The sequence below is a fragment of the Gobius niger genome (assembly GCF_951799975.1).
Source record: "Gobius niger genome assembly, chromosome: 19".
NCBI lineage: Eukaryota > Metazoa > Chordata > Actinopteri > Gobiiformes > Gobiidae > Gobius > Gobius niger.
In genome coordinates, this window is record NC_136870.1 from 5,139,854 (window position 1) to 5,158,922 (window position 19,069).

Genomic DNA, 19,069 nt, shown 5'->3' on the forward strand with positions numbered 1-19,069 from the left:
CCATTTGCATAATATAAAGCAGTTCCTCTTTGCCACTTTGACAAATTCTCCCGGGTGGTAGAAGTAATGTCCGGACGACAGTGAGCGAATTAGATCGGCGACAGAGTGAGATGAGCCAGGCATAAATGATTAGAGAGAACACGCCAAGGTGGGACATCAGCGGGAGCGGCGGCCATGATGGATACGGCCCACCTGAAAATAGCTGATGAGCTGCAGACACGTCATGAAGAGGCAGCTGATGATGAGAGAGCGGGTTTGGGGAAGAGGGCCGAGACGCAGGGAGAGCGGGGCAAAATGGACGGCCATAACAGTGGTGTGAAAGGGGGAATTAAGGACGAGCCGTCTTTAATATTCTGGTGACTGAATGACCAGGTTATTCCATTGAACGGGCATATTCCACGATGACGATGCCAGGAGTCATGGGGCTCACGATGTGAAAGAGTGGCTCGGGGAGAATGAGATGGATCGGACGCCAGAGTCCAGATCTTTGGGATGTGCTGGAGAAGGCTTTGCGCTGTGGAAATTGCATTGTTTGACTTCGGGATAGTGATCCTCTGTGTTTTTGTCCCACAGTGTTGAAGCTTCTGAAGATGGCCGTTGGGATGAGGGCCCTGCTGGACACTGTTATGCAAGCACTGCCTCAGGTATGGAAGCTCCACGTCCCGCAACCCACACACTCCCTCCAATCTCCACAAAGGCGCTCCCAGGCACTCCAGTGGGAACTTGGTCTTCTCCGCGGTCTCCTTTGCTCACAGTGGAAGCTTTCGAAGTCTTTTGTTCGGACTAAAGTAGGGAAGAACAATTGGGTAAAGACGATACAGACATCTGAAATACAAACAAAAGAAAAGCCAACCACAAAAAACAAATTAATTCTAGTCTGCGGTAAAGTTTAGTTGAGTCCAAATGTCTGTTCAAAGACTCTTCCTGACTGCAGTCGCGGTCAGCAATACAAAATGGCTCTTCTTCGAAGATCCGAGTAACCAAACCCTGGGATCAGAAGAACCCACGGCTAATCCACATGCTTGAGTAGATGAAAATGTTGTCTGTGCTGAGTTTATTAACCTCTTTCAATTCTCCTCTATGTAAGTACATCAAGATCTCTTTAACTTTTATGCACCATACTGTGGATAGTAAACCTTTGCAAATATTACGTCTGGAGTGAAAAAGGCCTTTTTCAGGTAAAGATGGATCAGGTTTATGTGTAAAAATGTTTCTGACTGATTGCAAATATCTAAAAATGTTAGTTATGTAAGGCAACACGTGGGTTAGCTGGACTTGTGTGCGTGAATGGTGAGTTGGATCTGGCTTTATTACATGGGCTGTGTTAGTACATCTGTCCATCTGTCAGTAGAAGCTGGTTGTTCAGGGGAAGCTCATGATATGGTCTATTCATTAACATGGACCTGCATAAACCTGTACCAACATTGTCCCTTACATTTTTACACAAAGCCTTTAGTGCAGACAGGATTTATTTTCACTGTTGACTCATAGTTAAAAGGAAAGTCTTTAAATTAGCCAATTAAATAATGCCTAATGCTTTGGGGAATTGCAGTACTCCTTCATCAGCGACTAAATCAAGTCCAAACAGTGGCTACAACTCTGGAACAAAACTTGGACTAAACAAAGAAAACCTGCGACTAAACCAGGTCCAAAGTAGGACTAAACAAAGAAACCAGGTCCATGTTAGGGCTAACTCTGAGCTTTTGTGTTTGTGTCATGATGTTACTGTGGCTACTGCAGCTAAAGTAGGAGGAGCTAACGCCAGAAGTCCATTCTTTTGAAAGCTCTCATAAAACATCGTCTATGACTGAAGTAAAGTCATGAACTGCAGCTAATGCTAACACTAGTGCTAATGTCGCTGAGGAGGAGCAAGAGCTGTCAGTCAAAGCTTTTTTAGTCCCTTTTGTGTGGAGGAAGCCAAACAGCATTCAGCTGCTGGGTGTGACTCCGCCTCCTGCTTTGAAGCTCTGTTTTACAGTTACCCAATCAGAGGCGGTTTTCTGGAAGCCAAGCTTCAACGGGATTTCACATGGAGTCTCAGCAGACCGCACTGAAATGACTGACATTCTCACACAACACTCGCACACTCTAGTGGATTTATTCTGCAACTTGATACCTACATTTACTATTTTATTTGGCAATTTTTTGAGTGAAATGTTGGGGGAGGTTCGTCTTCTCGTAGTCAAAGAGGAGCATCCACTGACGTACGTACTTTAGGGCTGCACGTTTTTGAGGAAATAACCCTAATTGCGAGTTTTCGGGCAAATCTTGCTGAAATGATGAGTGAAGGAAGTCGTGTTACTTTTAGACTTAAGTCAAACAACACATTCTTGCTCAAACTGCCACAAATTAGAAGAATATTTGGTTTATGTGGACAGCGCCCTTGGGTAATGACCGAAAGGACAAGATCGCGAATACAAGCGGCCGAAATGAGTTTCCTTCGTAGGGTGGCTGGGCGCACCCTTCGAGATCGGGTGAGGAGCTCAGTTACCCGGGAGGAGCTCGGAGTAGAGTCGCTGCTCCTTCACGTCGAAAGGAGCCAGCTGAGGTGGCTCGGGCATCTGTTTCGGATGCCTCCTGGTCGCCTCCCACGGGAGGTGTTCCAGGCATGTCCTAGTGGGACAAGGCCTCGTGGAAGACCCAGGACACGGTGGTGGGACTATGTCTCCGAGCGGGCCTGTCGCCTCAGGGTCCCCCCAGAACAGCTGGAGGAGGTGTGTGTGGATCGGGAAGTCTGGGCATCTCTGCTGAGACTGCTGCCCCCGCGACCCGGCCCTGGATAAAGCGGAAGAAAATGGATGGATGGATGGACAGCGCCCTCTTCTGGAGGAGTTTCCCCAACATTCAAAGTACCTCCAGGGGACAGCCACGTGAGCAAAATAAGTCCTGGATGGATTCACAAAGAACCATCTAAACACTTAGAATCTTCTTTATGGAAACTCAGACTGACCCTGGGATCGCAAAATTCTGATTGTTGAGCATCTATCACTCAAATACCAGAGACAAAATGCAAACCCTCAGCCTCTTGAGGTTAGGTTAGTGCAGTGGTCAAAACCTCGATTGTGATTCGATATCGATAAACCTTTCCGCCCTAGCATACATACTAGTCATTGTGTGAAAACCTTGTGAACTTAGTGAGGGCGCTGCACCGTATACAGACCGTGCACAAAACAATACTCCATGAAAAGGATGTTGTAAACCTAATAAGCGTTTGTTTGACCGACATGCTTCCGACCGCGCCGTCATTGAAGAAAGCAACGCAACGCGGTTAGCCAAGGCAGCACGCGATAGACGCCGAGGTTCTTCAGCATTCACCATGACAGCCTCGACCAAAGGATTGTTTTTTACAGCGGAGCTTCACTTCACAATGTCAGGGGAGTTCCGCGGAGGAAAGCGACACCTAAACATTGCCTGACCGTAAACCCTTCCCTCCGAACGCGGACACGCTTTCCCATCGTAAGTCGCTGCGCTTGCTCCCTTCAGAGACTGTCCCCGAAAATCAGCATATCCCCGACTCCTTCCCCGGCTTCCCCCCCCTCCCCCCCTGTGCCAGGTTCCGCTGTTGCAAACTCCCACGAGAGTTCCCTCAACTCAGGAGACAGGTGTTTGCATAACCGGGCCCCTGCAGATTTGCGAAGGAGAGAGACTTTGCTGCAGGTTTTTTTGTTTTGTTTTTGGAGGATGGCGGGTGGAATCGGAGGAGCTTGTTATGCGGCGCTAAATTAGAGCGGCTTGGGGTTTAGCAGGGAAGTGAAAAACAAACACATCTGTCGTAGATTTAGTGCTTTTCCTTGGTTATAAATCTCAGGTGTTGTGGACAGAGGCAGCAGTGTTGTTGTCCGTCAGAAGTGCTCATGCAATGGACGGGTTAAAAGAACTGCGGTGTTTACACAATTCTGCAAAGTACGTGTTGTTTGAGGACATTCTCCTCCGCACACCTGGATGCGCTGTAGCATCCAGGTGTGCCGGGGTGTCGTATGATTTATATAGATTTATTTGGCAAATCCAAATAGGGCTCAATTATCATATTCATCTATAACCCAGTAAGATACTAGTTTAAGTTAGTTTCAATATGTCTTAATGTATTTTTTTGTGTGATTGGTGATTTTCACCTTTTTGGCAGAATCGTTCAGTTGAAGCTACGAAGAAGCCTCTCCATGTTTAACCCCTTAACTCCCACCTGAACCGAGCACATTTTCTCCAGTTTGGCTTTACCCCCAGTCCAAAAGCGTCTGGAAAAAAGCTGTGAAAATAGCGACAAAACTGAGGACGAAAACAATGATGGAAATGTGACAAAAAAGCGAGAAAACATTGACAAAAAGTGATGAGAAATTGATGAAAAAGTAGCAAAAATGTCACAAAAAATTGACCCAAAAAAATGACCAAAATGTGACGAAAAAAATTACAAAAATGTGATAAAACTTTGACAAAAAAATGACAAAAATGTGACAAAAAGATTAAAAAAAATTGACAAAAATTTGATAAAAAATTGACAAAAAAATGACAAAAATGTGACAAAAAGATTTAAAAAAAATTGACAAAAATTTGATAAAAAAATGACAAAAAAGTTACAAAAATGAGTTGAAAACCCAACAAAAAAAAATGATGGAAAAAAAATCTGATGACGTGAGGAAAAAGATGCTCTCGGTTCAGGCGGGAGTTAAGAGGTTAAAGGGATATTACAGGATTTTTGACATAGGGCCTCATTTCCTAGTTATCCAGAGTGTTGCTGATTTCTGGAGATTTTTTTTTTTGTAATTCATGCAGTTCTTATATTTGAAGAGTTTTGTGGCGCTAGGCTAGTGCAAGGCTAGCGCATTCCTATGGTATCAGCTAGCCTGCATTAAAAACAGTGTGACCCGCTCCACAGAGCACCTGAGGCAAATCACTTATAACACCAGACCAACCATATAAATATCTGTGTCCATAGAATCATTTTTGGAATATAACTGACCTTGCATCATATGAATGATCACATTTTGAGGGACTATTTTCTGGCAGATCACTCCGCCGCTGCGTAGCTTATACAACCACGAAGCTGATGCTGCTCAAATATACGTTTTTTTTAAATGCAAAATGGTTAATATTTACACTTTGGACCGGGAGGTTAGTGAGAGCTACTAAAATCATGTTCTGGATAAAGAGAAAAGCAAGTAAAGCCAAAGTTAAGCCTATATTTTTCAATACCGGCAAATCCTAGTAAATGGGACAGAATCTTATAATGGATTCTTTAGAATGAGTGTGAGCACAACAGGACTACAAATAATCATTACTGGCATCATGTAAAGTTAGTAAATACTGGCAAAACCCTCTTATTGGAACGGAAACATGTTGCTGTAAAATGGAAAATCAATTAATCACAATGTTCTCTTGAAAATGTACTTCTTACATGGAATAGAGGGTAAATGCTGAAAATTCAAGTCTCCTAGTAATTATAACACTTTGTGTTATAATTATTATTATTATTAATTATTATTATTCATGTTACCACCTTAATCGGAATTCACAGTGTATTTTCCTATACACTGTAACTTCCAACTCATTGCGTTTACTTGGAATAAGTTGTAAACCCAATGCATAATTATTAAGCCCGATGTTAAGCAATGATTACTACTAACGCTAGTATGATTAAGAGGGCTTTCAGAGTATTCATTACTTATGATATGGGTTCTGATTACTAGACATGTTAGTACAGGCAACTGGGAATTCCTAGTACTGATTACTTTTGTTACTTAAATATGGTCTTCACCTGTACTATTATTCTTGTAGTTACGGTTACGAGACAGTCGAGTTCCCGTTACAGGGCGGCAGTAGAGGACACAGGGGAGGTTAGTGAGAGCTACTAAAATCATGTTCTGGATAAAGAGAAAAGCAAGTAAAGCCAAAGTTAAGCCTATATTATTCAATACTGGCGAATCCTAGTAAATGGGACAGAATCTTATAATGGATACTTTAGAATGAGCGTGAGCACAACAGGACAGGAAACATGTTGCTGTAAAATGGAAAATCAACTAATCACAATGTTCTCTTGAAAATGTACTTCTTACATGGAATAGAGGGTCAATGCTGAAAATTTCAGGTCTCTTAGTAATTATAACACTTTATTTCATGTTACCACCGTGATCGGAATTTACAGTGTAGTTAGGTAAACAATGAACAATAGGTTCACTGACATTTTGCCCCCAGCGTCCTGAAATCCAACATGCGTTTGGTGTTTGCGATTTTTTGCCGGAATTGTGACGAGTTATTTTTGTTGTTCACATCCACACTTCCTCGTTGTTCTCTCTCCGGCCGCTCGTCAGCCTGTCACAGCCCACTGACGGTTCTGACAAAGCGCCTCCGAAAGTCTGTCGCGTTTCCAAGCAGCCTTTTGTCCCGCTGCTAATCTCTACACGAGATAATACAAATCCACTACGCCACTTTGAGTTTGGCCATCCTTCCGCTGTCATTACCATAAACGCGTGACCCAAAGGACAGCGCTGCTCGGAAGTAAAAAGCACGCTCGTCTTTGAAGGCTGGAAGAGTTTTACAGCACGAGACAGAACAAACAAAGCCCACGATAATTGGGGCGATCTCCCAATAACAGGAGCCGTCTTTGAAAATGAAACAGTGGTTTGAAAATACCTTTGTACTCAGCGAGAACTTTTAGAAGATGCGCACAGGATGCTTCCCAAGGCAAGCTTCATACTGGCTCACAGCGGTTTCGATGTCCACATTTCAGCAAAAGCAATATATAATACAAAGGCGTAGGTTTGATGGCAGTGCTGTGGTGCGGAGAAAAAGGATGTGGTTTAGCGGGTGCTGTTGTGGCATTAAAGACGTTTTCAAATGTTTGTGTTTGGCTCATTTACAAAGTTCAGATAGTAATTGTGTTGTTTTGACGGTTTATGTAATAGGGATGTCCCGATCTGCCTTTTCAGCTCCCAATCCGATCCGATATATTGACACTTCATCTGGCCGATACCGATCCGATATCGATCCAATACAGTCTTTTTGCAAAATATTTTTAGATAATATATATCATTATGTTATAGCCTGGATATTACAGTAGTTTCACCAGTTGGCTTTTTTTTAATAAACATGCAAGAGATTTGGGCTTTAGCTTTGAATTTTAAATTACACAAGTTTTTCAGAAGCAGGTGTTAGCAGCAGGTTAGTGATAGTAGACACTTTAATTTATATCCTCTTATGTGATGTTGTTCAGTTAAGATTACAGTTTCTGTGATTTTATTTTGGCAGCCATTTGAATTCTGTTTTGAAATGTGTCTTTCTTACATATGTGCAAGACACAATAATAAGAATAAATCAAATCAAATCAAATAAATCAGCATCCTAGCTTAGCGATAGCATGAAGGCCATGAACCTGTGGTCCTGGATCTGCAGCAGCTCCAGTGATAAACCTCGGAGCATTGCGTTGCGGTGGACCTGCAGGCTGGAGCAGATCCATGACTGCAGATTCACAACAGTCTTGTATCGGACCCGTCCAGTTATCAAATCCAATCCAATGCGATACTCTCGAAATTCCCGGATCAGCTACTGATACCGATACTGAATATCGGATCGGTACATCCCTACTAAAAAAGGAGTGGATGTAAAATTGGAAAGTGCTTTGTGACCATGTCAGTGAAAGGCGCTTAACAAATAAAATCCTTCCTTCCTTCCTTTTATATTAAATCCTTTGTAAGAATAATACATTGTGACCCATTGCATATTACAGTAGTTTAACCAAATGGCTGTCTGGGCATCCCTTTCTATAACATGCAAGAAGTTTCGGATTCAGCTTTGAATGTTAAATTAGAAGGTAATGTTGGGTAATATAAAGGCTCAAATTGACATTTTGCATGAAAACAAAACAGTTCTATAATTGCGGCATTTGAATCCCATTAAACAACAGCAAAGGAGCAGATATTATAGTTTCAGCTCTATCTGCTGCTAAAGGCCATTCAAGTCTATCACATTATGTTCAGGGTCTGTAAAAGACATTAACACTAGGAGCGCATGGCTAATTATTCTGCATAAAGTGTGTACCTGCGAGTGCGCTCGCTTCACTGCTGTTGGATTAGATTCTCTGGCTCCTCTGTAAAAGCTAAATGACACAGCACTGCAAATGAAACAAGGAACTTTGCCTTCATAATGTTTTCAGTGGCCACAGAGCGTCCTCAGAGAGTGATCAAGCTGCGGGTGTTAGCGCCAGTAGCTTAGCCACAGCATTAGCAAAGGAAAAGAAAGTCCTTGGTTCTCATTTCTATTCCATTGGGTGGCACAGTGGCGCAGCGGTTAGCGCTTGTGCTTCATAGCCAGAAGGTCCCGGGTTCAATTCCCACCTGGACATGACTTTCTGTGTGGAGTTTGCATGTTCTCCCCGTGTCTGCGTAGATTTCTTCCAGTTTCCCCAACCACTAAAAACATGTACATCAGCCTGGCTCCACATCCGGAGATGGATCCCCTGCTCCTTGCGTCCCGGCGGGGAGGATGGGTCAAACCAATCAGCTGTCTATCAAACAGCTTCCTTTTAAAGTCCTCAGTCCTGCTGTTCACCAGTTCCAGGACGTCTCGGATGTGCTCCATGCTCCATTTTCCCATCTCAAACTCTAATTTCGAGTATGATCAAAACCTCATAATCTTCGCTCCCACACTCGTCACTAAGAACACGCACAGCTTCCAATGGTAAATCAGCTACAACACGGCCACAGAATAGCACTTGCTCATTTTAAGGACTTGTAGCAAATCTAGCAGTTGTCTTGGTAAATCCGGCCTCCTGATCTTTACCGTGTCTGTCTTTTCCCTTTCTGACTCTGTCCCCTTTGTGTGCCGCAGGTGGGGAATCTGGGCCTCCTCTTCATGCTGCTCTTCTTCATCTTCGCGGCGCTGGGAGTGGAGCTGTTCGGGGACCTGAGTAAGGACGCGCTCGCCAATGTCTGCGTTGAAGATAGAGATTTTGTAACGGCCATTTATTTATTCGCTCCTTTGGGGACTTGACTAAGGACGTCTGCGCACGGTTTTGTCGACGAGTGGCCTTATCATTGTATTACGGTTTGTAGCAGTAGCTTTAGTCGTTGTCATAGTAGGAGTGGTTGTAGTAGGTCTTTCTGTGTGACACCGGAACGGAAAGAAGTCTCACGAATTTTGTCCAAGTCTCAGCACAAAGAGAAGAGCAAGGTGTTGGAGAAAGACAGATGAGGATCCAAAAGGTTACATTAGAATGGAAACCAGAAGTAGTAGTGGTTGTAGTTGTAGTAGGGGTCTTTGTTATGTAGGAGCGGAGCCGCTGCGGATGTAAACAGTCATGGAGGATTAGCTTCATCGTGTTGCGAACCGGAGCTACAGCACCTCTACGACTTTTACAAAGACACACATTGCTGTTTCATTCACCTTAACACCAGGATGAAAAGCGGCGACAAGAAAACAAATATTAGTGACCAGATCTGCGCTTGGATGATGCACAAGCATTCCCAAAGCTAACGCTACAAGCTAAAGCTCCCATCGATCATGTGAAAACAAGAAATACGCATGAATAAAGTCAATAAAACCATCTACATAAAGCAAAATGCGAACATGAATCACACACTGGGTTTATTGCTCACGTTTCTTTAACAATTGGCCGTAGCCGATCGTTTAGAAACCGGAGTTGGCTAACCTAGCTGCTAATCAAGCTGCTAGCTTGGATCGAGTCTGTGAAAACAAGTATTATGCACTAATAACAGTAAATAAAGCTGGCAACTACATTTAACAGCCTTTATGATGATCACACACTGAGCCGGGCTTGTCTCATTTGTGGTTTATTGCAGACTTTTCATCAACAATGAGCTGTAGGTAATTATAAACACGCTAACCGGGGCTAACTAGCCACTAACCACCGGCACAAATAATCGCCCTCTATTCAAACATATGGGCTGGATGTAGACATAAATAGACCATGGGGGTATAATTAAAGTTCCCCAGGACATGACAGTAGCAAAGAGGGACTAGTTCAAAACAGAAGACAAAAATATAATTATGTAACATAATAATGGTAGAAAAAGCCTGTGTATTTCGATTCCACGTGAGATTTCTGTTGTCTCTACAGTCTGTGATGAGCTCCACCCCTGCGAAGGCCTGGGACGCTACGCCACCTTCAAGAACTTTGGCATGGCCTTCCTGCTGCTCTTTCGCGTCTCCACCGGCGACAACTGGAACGGCATCATGAAGGTACGAGTCCCCGTCACACTTTTCGGCGCTTTTTTCCCGCCACGTGAGGAGGTCGTTTCCTCGTCAGAAACACGCCTCGAGTAGAGTTTTCTGTCATTTTTTCGTTTTGAGTCACGTCCATGATCGAATCGGTCTGGTCCGGTGCGGTTAATTTACCAGCTACCTGCTATCCACCGCACAGATCTCGCACATATTAACACATATTTTCAGAAACTAGCTTAGCTTTCAAATGAGATTGCATGGGGTTATAGTCTGTAAACAAACAAAAAACGCAAAAATGGGACAAACACAACAAAAATGGGACAAATGTGACTCATGCAAAAACACACCTTAAGCCAGAAATAACAAAGCGCTTCTTTTTTTTATGTTGCGCCAAAATGTTATGCTAAACTAACCTAGCTTACTAGCAACAGTTGTTTCCAGTTGAGCACTCGCTTAAAAGCAATACATGGAAAGTATTTAGAAACAATCTGACACTAATGAAATCCATTACAAGGGCCGTGCTGGGATATAATTTCTGCCCGGGAGTTTTATTATTAAAACCGACCCAAGCCTCTACAGACTTCTGGTGCACCTCGCAGAGCGCCAGCCGATAGTATCGCAGCTTGTTCGATTGATTCTACCTCTTTTCACATCAGCCGCTACATAATCTGGGCCTGACACATCTCCACAGTCAGCTTTGAGCTCTGAGGCTCCTGATGCAGCCCAGTTAAAGCCTTTGGGCCTGCAGAACAACTGTGAGAGTCCATTATAAATAGATTTATTTTCTGGAGGCCCCAAAGCAGCTCTCCCGATTACCCAGCGCGCCTTTGCCAGTGGCGGACCCACCCTGTTTGGCGCTCTGGGGGCGAACAATACTTCCGGCGCCCCTCACTCGAAATGCAAAAGTAGGACAAGGAAGGAGAAAGTGGGCATGGGATGAAACAGATTGACTGAGATTGATGAAAATATGTAAGATTTGGACTGACACCGTATTCTCCACGGCCCTTTCGTTCTGGCCTTAAATAAGTCTGTCACAAATGACTGATGAACTAGTTCAGTGGACGCTTCCTACAGAGGCTTGCGTTTAAGGTTTCTTTCATCTACATGTGTTCTAGTTGAACCCATTGTCCCCTCCATTATCTCCTCCATTCGAAGCCATTGGGAAAGGAGCGGCGAATTTTGGCAAAACCGAAGTCCGCCTGCCACAGTTTGAGAAGCACTAATGTAGTCCATATGGCATCCTTCCTCCACTGATGTCCCTGGACCGTCTCCGTAGAATGGTTGACAGGGTTTGGCCCCAACAGATGGCTACATTAAGAAAACATATGTGTGGTGATGGATCGTGTGCTCAGTGCAATGACTAATTTACACGTTTAATCTTCAGCAACTTTTCTTTGAAATCAATAGTTCAAGTACGAGACACTTCGCCTGACAGGAGCGAGGACGAACTTTATTTCTGTACTTCCGAGCAACACAACCATTTAATCCAATTGAACTCTTTCCATCTTTCCTCGTGTACAGCTGCATTACACTGCGTTCCAAATTATTATGCAAATGACATTTTTCAATGAGACTTGAAAATGATGCTCATTTTCAAGTATTTAACTACTAGAGGAACATTTTAATGTGGTTGAAAAAATCTCCCAGTGATAACAGTATTTTTTTCAAAAATAAATATAGTAAAAACCTCAAAATCCACTGTTCCAAATTATTATGCAACTCATTGTTTCAATACGTTTTAAGGCTTGTAATTAACTGAAAATGGTCATTTGTTGAATTTGTAGCATTAGGAGGTCATATTTACTGAAATCAAAAGCTATTTCAATCAAAAACATCTTAACAGGTCGAGTTATATTTGACCATAGGAGCCCTTCTGTGATAGCAGCTTCAAAATTCTTAAATCCATTAAACTTGTGAGTTTTTGGAGAGTTCCTGCTTGGATTTCTTTGCAGGATGTTAGAATCGCCTCCCAGAGCTGCTGTTTGGATGAAAACTGCCTCCCACCCTCATAGAAGTTTTTTTCTTTTTGTTGAGGCTCCAAAGGTTCTCAATAGGGTTGAGGTCAGGGGAGAAGGGGGTCCACATCATGAGTTTCACGGCGCTCATCAGTGAACAAGACTGTTTGAAAATGAGTCCTCATGTATTTCTGAGCCCGTTGCAGCCGTTTCTGTTTCTGTTCATCAGTTTCAATGAACAGTTTAGGGGAGGCCCGGATAGAAGGTTTATGCACAACTGCAGCCTCTGGAGGGTCCTACACCTTGATGTTCGGGAGACTCCAGAGGCACCAGCAGCTTCAAATACCTGTATGCTGCTTTGTAGCATCTGTTCTCTTAATCTGATGTGTTAGTCTGGCAGAAACCGTCCTTATTGTGCCTTTATATGCACAAACCTGAGTGTGCTCTGAATCATCCACAAATCTCTTATCAGTACAATGATTACGCTTAATCTTTCATGAAATATCGAAGGTCGAAGGCATTCAACTATTTCACGCTTTTCATCAGCAGAGAGATCCTTTTTCTTTCCCATATTGCTTGAAAACGATGCTTAATAAAGTGGAACACTCTTTTTCAGTAGTTTTTCCCTTAACTGGGCTTAACCTGAAAACTGATCATCCCATGGCTCTGAGATTAATGTCAGTGATTCAAAGAACCCTGAGACACGATACCATCCATGAGTTTCATTTTTCTTTTTCTTTTTTTTACCTTTTTGACACAAAAATGCAATTTGCATAATAATTTGGAACGCAGTGTAATGGGCCCCTACACATGTGAAGAAGGCCGACATTGTGACGTATCGCCGCATAGGATCGTATTATCTTTCTATCCATAAAATCTAAAATCTTAGGCGGATTTTTTTCAAATGAAAAGTGGCTAAAAGCTAGAGATGCACTGATTACATTTATCCATATATCCATGTTTACATTCCACAAAAGTTTACTGAGCATGCGCCAACTACCTCTTGTTCGATTATCTGTGGTAGCGTCACAGCGCCACACACAGGCCTGGTGGATGAATCGCAGCGGTTTTACAGACATTACTGGCTTCGTATGGGCGCACACATGTACTGCTTTCATTTTTTCTCTAATGCCCTTGGCCTGACGCTCGGTCGTTTTTGTGATTTCCGTTGTACCAGGACACCCTCCGCGACTGCGCTCAAGAGACCGGCACCTGCTACAACACGGTGGTCTCCCCCATCTACTTCGTGTCCTTCGTCCTGACCGCGCAGTTCGTCCTGGTCAACGTGGTCATCGCCGTGCTCATGAAGCACCTGGAGGAGAGCAACAAGGAGGCCAAGGAGGAGGCGGAGATGGAGGCCGAGCTGGAGATGGGCATGCACGCCGACGTCGGAGGAGGAGGGGGAGGGGGAGGAGACGCAGGCTCCCGGTCGCCCCCGCTGACGCCTCTCGGGCTGGGCTTGGAGAGGTCGGGGAGTGGGGGGTCTCCCTGGAGGTCCGCAGGGAGCGAGCGGGAGAGGCCCGTGGATTCGCCCACTGCGGCAGTGATGGCCAAAGACTGTGAGAACGCGAGGGACGAGGCCTGTACGGACGTGGAGCCCCAGTGTGAGGTGAGAGACTCGGGTGTTCATGTGTTTGAGAAACCAGGACACTCATATTTCCCTGTTTACATGAGCAACTACAGTATCCTGGATTTGTAGGCTCCAGAGGGTTGCGGAGCTAATGACAAATATGGTAATTAGCTAACGCACGGCTTTTTCTGATATTTCCCAAGCACAGGGACAAGATCTATCCAAGGAAGAACTTAAAACAGTAGAGTTCTTTCCCAGCTTCAGCGACAGAATTGAAACAAATTTAATTAACTTAAAATTTCTTTGATCCGAGAGCAGCACTGACTTCCACCGGAGATACTACTGAGCAAAAACATAGTTGTTTTTTAAGGTTACTTTAATTTACTTTTTAGGTTTTTTTATTTTTAAGATATAAGGTTTTAAAAGCCCAGTACCAGATAAAATGGATATATAATATAGAAAAGTTTTTGCTCCTGCTGTATCTGTTTCAAAAGTTTGCACATGCTCAGTACGTCAGCAATGGTGAGAAACCAGGATACTGTGTTTACGTGATACAGTAACCGGGATACTGTGTTTACATGGTACAGTAACCAGGATACTGTGCTTACATGGTACAGTAGCCAGGATACTGTGTTTACTGTGTTTACATGGTACAGTAACCAGGATACTGTGTGTACTGTGTTTAAATGGTACAGTAACCAGGATACTGTGCTTACTGTGTTTACATGGTACAGTAACCAGGATACTGTGTTTACATGGTACAGTAACCAGGATACTGTGTTTACTGTATTTACATGGTACAGTAACCGGGATACTGTGTTTACTGTGTTTACATGGTACAGTAACCAGGATACTGTGTTTACTGTGTTTACATGGTACAGTAACCAGGATACTGTGTTTACTGTGTTTACATGGTACAGTAACCAGGATACTGTGTTTACTGTGTTTACATGGTACAGTAACCGGGATATTGTGTTTACATGGTACAGTAACCGGGATACTGTGCTTACATGGTACAGTAACCAGGATACTGTGTTTGCATGGTACAGTAACCGGGATACTGTGTTTACATGGTACAGTAACCGGGATACTGTGTTTACATGGTACAGTAACCGGGATACTGTGTTTGCATGGTACAGTAACCAGGATACTGTGTTTACATGGTACAGTAACCAGGATACTGTGTTTACTGTGTTTACATGGTACAGTAACCAGGATACTGTGTTTACATGGTACAGTAACCGGGAGACTGTGTTTACATGGTACAGTAACCAGGATACTGTGTTTACATGGTACAGTAACCAGGATACTGTGTTTACTGTGTTTACATGGTACAGTAACCAGGATACTGTGTTTACTGTGTTTACATGGTACAGTAACCAGGATACTGTGTTTACTGTGTTTACATGGTACAGTAACCAGGATACTGTGTTTACATGGTACAGTAACCGGGATACTGTGTTTACATGGTACAGTAACCGGGATACTGTGCTTACATGGTACAGTAACCAGGATACTGTGTTTGCATGGTACAGTAACCGGGATACTGTGTTTACATGGTACAGTAACCAGGATACTGTGTTTACATCGTACAGTAACCGGGATACTGTGTTTACATGGCACAGTAACCAGGATACTGTGTTTACATCGTACAGTATCTTTGGAAACTGCGAGAATATCCTGGTTTGTAATAACCTGGATATTGACTTATCCAGGAAACTGCAACCATGGATTCTGTGTTTACATGAACCAGACAAAACCAGGAAACATCAAATCCCTGTCAATAACCGGGATACTCGAGAGGATGTGAACACACTCATTGTGGAACATTCCGGGGGGCTAAATGTGAGCTCCAAATGTAAAGGAACATTGCCAGCGATGCCAAATGTGCTCCTGTGGGCCACAGCAGGGCTCGCACTGGCGCACACGGGGTCACACACGCACATTTACCAGTCACGCCGGGGCCAGACAGTTTTGAGTGTGTTAAATAACGGGTCATTGTGTGAGCGGGCAGATAAGACGAGGTCAACGAGCCAAAACAAACAGCACTGCCCAGCGCTGGACACACAGCGGCAGGACAAGTCGGAATCAGAATAGATTTTATTGCCATTGTCAGTGAAGGTGCATTCACAAACCACGTGTCTATAAAAAGCCTATGAAGCCTATAAAACATACTAGGTAAAAAAAAACAAAACAAGACAGACAGACTTTATCGTCTATCCCCTTGACCGCTCATGGTGGTGACTGCTATTGTTATTATGTGATTGTGGGCCAGTGTTGATGAGCCTGATGGCAGAGGGTGAGGCTGTGAGTGAGCCCAGCACAGAATACAACACAGTCTATACAACCTGTTAGCATTATACTTCCAGGGGTGTCCAAAGGTTTTTTTCATCGAGGGCAGCACACTGATGTTTATACGACGTTGAGGGTCACAAACCAATGCAGTGCATTTAAGAGCCGTTTTTACTGTGTCCCATCACATTATTAAGACTGGCTAAGATTATTGCGGCTCAGATTCACTGACAAATGATAGGTTTTGAGGCTATAATCATGACGAATGATTACATTTGCAGTAAAAAGTCCTTTGCAAGTCTCTTAATAATAATAATGCATCGGTTTAATATAGCGCTTTTCTGGACACTCAAAGACGCTTTACATTGCACTATTCGTTCACTCCATACTCGGTGGTGGTGAGTTACTATTGTAGCCACAGCTGCCCTGGGGTAGACTGACGGAAGCGAGACAACCAGTCTGTGTCATCGGCCCCTCCGACCACCACCACACACTCCTGGACTCCCATTCAAGTCCTGCCAGGCCCTTCCCTGCTTAGCTTCCAAGGTCTGACGGGGATTGGGCAGAGCAAAGGCCGTTATGGCTCGCAATGTGTATTTATTTATTTATTTGCAAGGACAGTGCAACAGCTCAACTGTAAAATATGTCAGAGTTAACCAAAAAGCTAGTTTTCATCTATTCATCTGTGTTAATTCAACCAGATGCTTGAGGGCCACCTTCCTCATGTTAGCTGTTGGTGTCTCTGTGAGTGCACTGTATATTCATGCAACTTTATTCATGAAGAAATATTAACTTAGTAATAACTGTGATTTATTTATATCAAAAACTCCATATTTAACTGGTATGTTTGTATAGACCTAGATGTTTTTTAACGTATTGTTCATTTATTCTTTTTGAATGACAAAATCAGATTTATAAACATGTGGAGCACTTTATTGTGTGGGTCAGAGTGGCTTTTTATCAAAGTGTCTTTGTGCTTTGCGACGGCAAAACACCTGCGTACGGTGAACTTCCAGTGGTAATGTTTCACTGTCTCAAATGCAGATAAAGGCGACGCATTTCCGCCACATTCTTGGCCGCTCCTCCGTGAAGGCGCTGCACTTGTCTTAAAGGGATTTTGGTGGAGGTGGGCGTTTCCCTCTCCATTTTGAATTGACGCTCGATGGTATCTTGACTGCGCTCACGGCAACAGTGCGGCTCATTCAGTCGGACTGGGCTGAGTGCGGCTGGAATAAGAGGAGAATAGAGTGAGCAGCAAACCATTTCCAAACCTATGCACCAGACCGAAATCAGGACTAAACCAAGTCCAAACAAGGACCTACATACCCAGGTCCAAATGCACTCGGACCAGCCCAGGTCTAAAACATGCTAAATCGTGCAAAGTGTTAAAACTCTACCAAAGCGAGTCCCCCGTGCAGACAGACAGCTCACAGGCCGTCGGAGATGCGTGCCCTGGGGACGGGACGTGCCAGTCTCAGGGTCAGGGTGCCATGGGAAAGCAGTCCGCTGGGCTTTGTTGATGTCTAAAGATTCTATTTGCAGAAGGCAGGGGACTTTCTCCGCTTCCAAACATGCCTGCACTCCTCTGCTGGGGCTTGGGGGACAGGCAGGTGCAGCGCAGTGCAGCAGTGCCCCCCAGTGGACATCTAGAGCTGCACACACAAAGTATATTTACAATGTGAGACACTTCTATTAAGGCAAATGGTATTGGGAACAAAATCAAAACAATGGATTGAGCCAGGATTAAATGTATGGGTTTATCGTCTTGAAATATTTCATAAAATTTCTTGAAAATGCGATCATGGATATCTTAGGGCAAAATACTTGTACTCGTAACTTTGTCCTATGTTCTGTGTCTTTGTTATGAAACTCTTCAGCTTTCGTGGGACTTCTGTGACTCTTATCCGTGTGGTTTTGTCTTTTTTATGTCTGTGCGTCTCACTGATGGACTTGTCTTCTCTCTCTGTCCACTTGTCTCTGTCCACCCCCTCCTGTCTCTCTCTCTCCTGTCCCTCCATGCGCCGTGCGTCCAGCGGAGGGCGCCACTTGACTCGGTGTCCCTGGTGATGCGGGGCTCTATGGAGTTTGGGGAGTTGAGTCTGATGGATAACCTGTCGGGCTCTATCTGCCACTTCTACGCCCTGCCCCCGCGGCCCCCCGGGAAGCACAGCGGCGACAAGAAGGTCAATGACTGCCTCCACGCCTCTGACGCCACTATTTTTTTTATTTTATTTTTTCAGAGTTCAGTTTAGCGCGTGTAGGGCTGCACAGGTGCAAACAATCTGAGAGTTTGAAAGCTAAGTTCAGACACAAACCAATCAATACTTCAGATTACCGAGCGGCCATCAGGTTACCAATATAACATGGCAGCAAGTTAAAAACAGGATGACTTTACTAGATGAAACGGTGTTTCTGTCTAGCTAACAGCTAACACAAAATGAAAATGAAAAGTAGGAAGGTTTTGAACAAGCCTGCACAAAAAAGAAACAGCCTGTCATCAATTTTAGTTAACTATTTAAATTTTATATTGTTTTGATTAAACATTAGCCATTAGCCATTAGCCATTAGCCATTAGCCATTAGCCATTAGCTCTGGGATAAACACGCCTACCTCAGTGAACATATGCGTTTCCTGTGGGTCTGTGTTCACGGCTAGCATAATGTTTTTAACACAGGGGTGTCCAGACTTTCTTCATTGTGGGCCGGACATTGAAGTGAATGCGGCGTGGAGGGCTACAGATTAGTGGTCACTACGGGGAAACATTCAATAGTTACAGCAACACGTCATACATGGCGGCGTGGCCTAGCCGAGGGGGGAGAAAACCTCCCATGGGAATCAAAATGTTTCACTCTTTTTAGCCATATTTATCCCATACAAATAAAGTCAAACCAAAATCAAGTCCATATGGATGTTTTTTCACAGAAAATGTTTCAGTAGAAGCAAAAAAACGGTCATGTCAAAAAGTGGTGCTCGTTGCTAATGTTAGCATAATATGCAAACATGTAGCATGATGCTAATGTTAACTTCCTGGTTAGCATTGTCAGTTATTTAAGTATTTATGGGCTGTTGAGCCACTTTGCTC

General features: G+C 43.8%; 1 protein-coding gene across 10 annotated transcripts in view; it reads left to right on the top strand.

The window, feature by feature from the left end:
- The window catches only part of cacna1g (calcium channel, voltage-dependent, T type, alpha 1G subunit), a 347,077-nt gene that overhangs the window by 317,713 nt on the left and 10,295 nt on the right, over window positions 1–19,069 (top strand). For 8 of the 10 annotated variants that reach the window (XM_079577933.1, XM_079577934.1, XM_079577929.1 and 5 more), the window contains 5 exons: window positions 574–644; window positions 8,818–8,896; window positions 10,067–10,188; window positions 13,303–13,734; window positions 18,021–18,170. In XM_079577933.1, the coding sequence (XP_079434059.1) occupies window positions 574–644; window positions 8,818–8,896; window positions 10,067–10,188; window positions 13,303–13,734; window positions 18,021–18,170 (854 nt within the window). The remainder of the gene's footprint in view (window positions 1–573; window positions 645–8,817; window positions 8,897–10,066; window positions 10,189–13,302; window positions 13,735–18,020; window positions 18,171–19,069) is intronic. The other 2 variants (XM_079577938.1, XM_079577930.1) reach the window with 1 other exon arrangement.